Source organism: Orycteropus afer, unplaced genomic scaffold (assembly GCF_000298275.1).
Source record: "Orycteropus afer afer isolate SDZICR_OR568_19922 unplaced genomic scaffold, OryAfe1.0 scaffold00177, whole genome shotgun sequence".
Taxonomy (NCBI): domain Eukaryota; kingdom Metazoa; phylum Chordata; class Mammalia; order Tubulidentata; family Orycteropodidae; genus Orycteropus; species Orycteropus afer.
In genome coordinates, this window is record NW_006921764.1 from 5,132,198 (window position 1) to 5,138,596 (window position 6,399).

Here is a 6,399-nt window from a genome sequence, read left to right on the forward strand (position 1 = left end):
CCAAGATTATCTTCTGTGTCTGTGTTAATTGGTTTCTCTTTTCTTTGTTGAAGAGGGTCTGTGCAATCCTTCTGCCTAGTCCACCATCTTGCCGGAACTCAAGCTGTACAGCTTTATCAGTGAAAGAACAGCTCTTACCATAAAGAACTTTTGGGTGTTTTTGAATGGAGGCAGGACTGAGTTATTAAATAATTAAATTCAAGGGCTTTGGGATACCAGAGGTCTGGATTTCTGTACAGGCCTGTTACTTACACCTGTTTGACCTTGGGCAATTCAATTTCCCTCCTCCACCCTTGTTTTCCTCTGTAAAAAATGAGTATAATATTGGTTTCTATCTCATCAGGTCAAAAAGATGATAAAATAAGATCATGGATCTAGAGTTCTTAGCACAGCACTTGGTACACAGGAAGCACTTAGAACATCTTTGTAGTTGGTTATTTCGTAACCCTCCTTGTCTCAGCCATTCCTGTGCATCACCTAAACCCTACATTTCCTCTCCCACTTGTAGGGTATTTGCCAACTTCTCCACCCCACAGCAGAGTCAGATCTGCAGTCACTTCTAAAATACATACTGTATGTCCCGAAGTGCTTACTTTAGTGATTTGAGGCACTCTGAGGTTGTTTTTTTTTTTTTTTTTAAGTCCATTGTCATTCTGTACATGATTATAATAGTAATAGCTGGTGTTTGTGTAGTACTTTATAGCTTACAGAGCATCTTCACATGCAGTTTTATTTGCTCCTCAAAACAACTCTGTAAGACAGATATTTGATTCCCATCTCCTGTCTGAGGTAAATGAGGTTCAGAGAGATTGAGAGACTTAGTCAGATATTGTGATGTTCAGATTTGTGATCCTAGGTTGGGCCTTGCACAGAGGATCAGTCCCAGCTTGGGAGATGTGCTTTAACCTATTTCTCTGGAAGACCTCTGAACTCTCATTTCCTGAAGCTCTTCCTTTGCATTGGATTCCAAGCTAAGGACTTTACTTTTCCTGCCCACTTTTTCTGAAGCAAGCGATTTTTCATTCATGACCCAGGGGGAGTTTCCGATTTCAATTCAGTTAATATTTATTGGAAGTCCACAGGGCCCATATTTCCCTACCTGATCTCATGAAGCTGCAAAAGACAGTGGAGGCCAGATCACTGCCTCCAGGCCTCATTATCTTGTCTAGACAAGATAAACATCCACACACAGGTAAGTATTTACAAGGTTAACTAGTGAAATAAACTTAAAAGTATTCCCATTCAGGAGATAGATGGGGATGGTGGCTCTTCCTGTCATACTAGGACTTATCTGTTCCCTGTTTCTTTAAAACTCTATAATATAAAAAGCACGACCCTTTTAAGAGTTCACTGGCCCTCATTTGAAGACTGGGATGATAATCCCTCTGTCTTAATTTCCTAGTGCTGCTATAGCACCAGTACCACATGTGGGTGACTTTAAAGAACAGACATTTATTTTTTTCTTAGAGTTCTTGAGGCTAAAAGTCCAAATTAGCATATTTCAAAACAAAAAACAAAGCAAAAAACCAAATTCACTGTCATCGAGTGGATTCCAACTCATAGCTAACCCCTTTGGGTTTCTGAAGCAGTAAATCTTTATGGAAGTAGATTGCCCAGTCTTCTTTCCACGGAGTGTCTGGTGGGTTTGAATTGGCAACCTTCTGGTTAGCAGTCACATGCCTTAGACACTATGCCACCAAAGCTTGTGTTGATTCCTCCCTTGTTGATAGACTGTTTCTTGATTCCTTGGCTTGTAGGTAGTCCTCACACAACATCTGTCTTCTCCCCCATATATGCTTGGTTCTGTGTCTAATCAACTCTTTTTATAACTCAGAAGTGATGAGGGTTAGAACACACCTTACACGAACATACCTCATGAACATAACAAGGAAAACCCTATTTCCAAAGGGGATTGCATTCACATGTATAGGGGTTAGGATTCCAACACATGTTTTGGTGGGGGAAAGAGGGACACACAATTTAATCCATAGCACCTTCTGAGCCATGAACTCTGAAAGGCAAATTCCACATGTTCCTTCTCTTGATATTTTCAGCATCTAATAAATCTAAGGGAGCTCTGGTAGCATAGTGCCTAAGGCACTTGACTGCTAACCAGAAGGCTGGGGTTCAAACCCACAAGCCACTCCTTGGAAGGAAGATTGGGAAATCTACTTCCATAGTGATACTGTGTCGGAAACCCAACGAGGGCTCGCTATGGTCGGGTCCAACTCGACAGCACATAACAACAACAACAATAAATCTAAGTCTCTCAGACTTTACTTGTCTCCTGATTCCATTATCTCATGCAATTCCAACTTGTGGTACCTAAGCAATCATTGCTTAATACCTGTATGGTACCTGGAGGATGTTAAAGAACATCCTGGTGACCGTTCTCTCCTGGAAGCCCTGCTTTAAGGCATGCTGGGATTTTGCCAGTTCCTCTGCATGGAGGCAGTCTGACTCCTGCTCAGTGTGCTGGCCCTCAGCTTTCCGACATGAACTTTAAATGAGGTGAAAAGGTGTGCATGGAATTGAGTAAGCTTCCCCCAATCTTTTCTTGTTCCCAGGTTCCTATGCGGGAGCAGTGGTTGCCATGCCCCTGGCTGGGGTATTGGTACAGTACATTGGATGGTCCTCTGTCTTTTATATTTATGGTGAGTGATTTGATTTCTTGACTTTACATGAGTGACTCATAGAGATGTATTTTACTGTATCATGGGTTTGGCTAAGATTTTCCTATATGAAAATAGAAAAGTTTACCAGACAAATGGAATGTATGTCTACCTATATCTCATTTAATGTTTGTTTTTTTTAATTAGACTTTTTTATCATGAGCACAACATTATTTTTCTTTAAGTAACAGCAACAACAGTAAGAAAAATCAAAATATTTTCTCTTAGCTGAACATAATGTCATTTAGGAATATTTTTAAAATGGAAAAGTTTAGAGATGGAGCAAAATGCAACTATATAATCTAGCCTTTTGTTTTTTAACTGCAGGTATGTTTGGGATTATTTGGTACATGTTTTGGCTGTTGCAGGCCTATGAGTGCCCAGCAGCTCATCCGACGATATCCAATGAGGAGAGGGCCTATATAGAGACAAGTATAGGGGAAGGAGCCAATATAGCCAGTCTAAGTGTAAGTATAAATGGACAGAGGAAACCTTCTCCTTTTCTATCAGCATTTCTCTTAGTGACTGTGTTGACTTCCTGAAAAATATGATGTCAGTATCTCCAATAAAAATCTCATGGTATTTTTTTTTTGTTCTCTAGAAATTTAATACACCATGGAAAAGATTTTTCACATCACTACCAGTTTATGCAATCATTGTGGCCAATTTCTGCAGAAGCTGGACATTTTATTTGCTGTTAATAAGCCAGCCTGCTTATTTTGAAGAGGTCTTTGGATTTGCAATAAGTAAGGTAAACACATAGGCACTGCAAATATTCTTGAACTTTAAATCTCTTAATTCTATTGAGAATATCTTTGCATGATAAAGCACTTAATTTACTCATCATAATTCAAAACAGTATGGTGACACCTAATACCCTGGAGGATAGTCAAGTTCTAAATTCTGTGCATAGTATACATAGCTATTGAATTTCATCTTAGTAGGGATCAGAGCTGTATTAAGCTGCTTTTAAAGATTTATGGTTTTGAAGCTAACTCAAAGACAGCACAGGTAATAAGATTGAGTCCTATTTTTTTTTCATTCCATCTCATAAACTACTAGGTGAGGAGTGTTGAGTGTCTTTGCAGACAATTCCTTTCTCCATAATGATGATTACAACCACCACCACCATTGCTTGGTATGGTTTGGAAAGAGCCTCTGTCAATGTTCCCAAACCTGAATCCTAGCTCTTATTGGTACATTACTTTGTTTCAAGGGGGAAGGATGTGGATGGTGAAACATAAACCATCACTATAGAGAATTGTCTCCTTCCTACAAGGAAAAGATAGCAGCCTAGCAGAGGTAGATGTCTATATTGGTACAGATGCTGTCAGAAGTGACCATGGAAGGGCTGCCATCAACCAGCACTCACTCTGTGCCAAATGTTTTATCTGCTTACTATGTGCCTGGCCCTCTGCTGGATGATAGGGCCTTTTGACCATTTTTCCGAGATGAATAAAATTCACCTCTGCCCTCAGGGAGCTTCCATTTTGACGAAGAAGATGGGTGGGAGTCTGACTCACGGCAACCCTGTGTGTTACAGAGTAGAACTGAGCTCCATAGGGCTTTCCTGGCTGCAACTTGTGGAAGCAGATTACCAGGCCTTCCTTCTGTGATGCCACTGGTGGGTTCATACCACCACCATTTCTACTGGTAGTTGAGTGCAAACTGTACCATGCAGGGAGGAGCAACATAGGCATACTTAAATTCCCTGATTTGTAAAGTTGTTCATTCATTATTTATGATATTCAGAGCTACCTGGATCCTACATAAGTAGCTGAGTAAATCTGGTGAAGGTAGTGGGGGCAGTTGGGGGGGGGGAGGAGGAATAGGGGAGTACATCTCTGAGAAGTATTGAAAGAACAGTTCATTGGTTCTTCTCATTCCAGGTGGGTCTCTTGTCAGCGGTCCCTCACATGGTTATGACAATCATTGTTCCTATTGGAGGACAGTTGGCTGATTATTTAAGAAGCAGAAAAATTTTGACCACGACAGCTGTCAGGAAAATCATGAACTGTGGAGGTACTGTGGCTTTCTGAGGTGGAATGAGCTTTGGTGGAATAAGAGCAAGTTAAGTTGAACTACAAAGCATACTTCGGAGGCTATTCTAATCATTGGAATGGACCTCAGGCCCCTAAGTCCATCCCCTAGCAGATCCTTGACCCCATGACCTTGCCTGCCAAGCATCACTAGCCTGTTCTTGTGCAGCCTGAGCCATGGCAATGTCGCTGATGGCTGATAAACTAGCACACATCTATACAACAGAAATACTTCTTCGGCTGCTGTCAGACCAAAGCGACCTGCTTTCCAGCTACGGATCCATTGACCGATGATCCTCTCCACACATCTCTCTACATGTATTTTTTTTTTTTTCCTTATGTAGTTTATTCCCTTATCTCCTTCATCCCTTTTTACATATACATATGTTTTAGGAAGAAACATAAGAAAAGTATTTTCTCTAAATAGCCTTTTCCCTCCCAACATATGCTTATGCATGGGGTACACACACAGACATACACACACTTACACACACATACCATACATACACACACATACTCTCTCTCTCTCACACACACACATATACACAGACCATCTTTTTTTTCTGGCTTGATTACATGTGTGTGTCTTGATTTTGCAAGATAAAGTAGAAATTAGGTGATTTCCCAACAGAGGTGGAAGAATGTAACCATGAACCCCTACAACTTTCATAATAGCATAGCTTTCAGCCTCTTTACTTTCTCCTTAAGGAGTTCCCTGTGTGGTGCAAATGGTTAGTAGCTCTTGGCTACTAATCTAAAGGTTGGTGGTTCAAATCCACCCAGAGTTGTCTTAGAAGAAAGACCTGGCAATCTACTTCTAAAGGATCAAAGCCAGTCAAAGCCTTGTAGAATGCAGTTGCACTCTGAAACTCATGGGGTAGCCATGAGTCAGAATCTATTCAACAGTAACTGGTGTGGTACAGTCTCATTATTATTATTATTTTTAAAGGAGTTTTAGAGTTTCAATTTCTTTTTTAGACTTTAAATTTTCTGGTTTTAGACCAGGGTTAGGTTTACAGAAAAATTATGCAGAAAGTATAGAGTTCTCATTACCATCATTGCCCTGAACATGTTTCTCTTATTGCATTGACCATTCCTATGATACACTGTTAAAACTGATGAACCAACATTGATACGTTATTATTCACTGAAGCCCACAGTTTGCCTAGGATTCATTCTATAGGACTAGAAGGACTAGAGGTTGTATAGTCCTATGGGTTTTGATAAATTTTGTTTTGCTACTTAAATTGGCAGGTACTGAAATCTTTCTGTGCTAGACACTAAGCTAAGTCCTTTGTATACACAATCTCATTCATCCTTTATTACAACTCTGTGACACAGGTACTGTTATCATACCCAGTGAGGAAAATGAGGTAAAATACCTTGGTCAAGTGGCAGAGCCTGTGCTAGGTCTGGGTCAGTCTGAGCCCATTGCCAAGGTTCTCAGTCATTCTTTGAGCCTACCTTTATACGTTCAGCTGCTAACTGAAAGGCTGGTGTTTCAAACCTACCCAGAAACTCTGTGGGAGAAAGACCTAATGATCTGCTTCCATAAAGATTGTTGTTGTTGTTGTTAAGTGCCGTCGAGTCAAATCCGACTCATAGCGACCCCATGCACAGCAGAACAAAACACTGCCCCATCCTGCACCAGCCCCACAATCCCTGCTATACTTGAGCCCATCATTGCA

General features: G+C 40.6%; 1 protein-coding gene across 1 annotated transcript in view; it reads left to right on the forward strand.

Annotated features, from left to right (window-relative positions):
* The window catches only part of SLC17A8 (solute carrier family 17 member 8), an 85,896-nt gene that overhangs the window by 60,827 nt on the left and 18,670 nt on the right, over positions 1-6,399 (forward strand). Inside the window, exons 6-9 of the mRNA XM_042781828.1 lie at positions 2,568-2,654; positions 3,000-3,139; positions 3,274-3,423; positions 4,562-4,694. Coding sequence (XP_042637762.1) covers positions 2,568-2,654; positions 3,000-3,139; positions 3,274-3,423; positions 4,562-4,694 — 510 coding nt within the window. The remainder of the gene's footprint in view (positions 1-2,567; positions 2,655-2,999; positions 3,140-3,273; positions 3,424-4,561; positions 4,695-6,399) is intronic.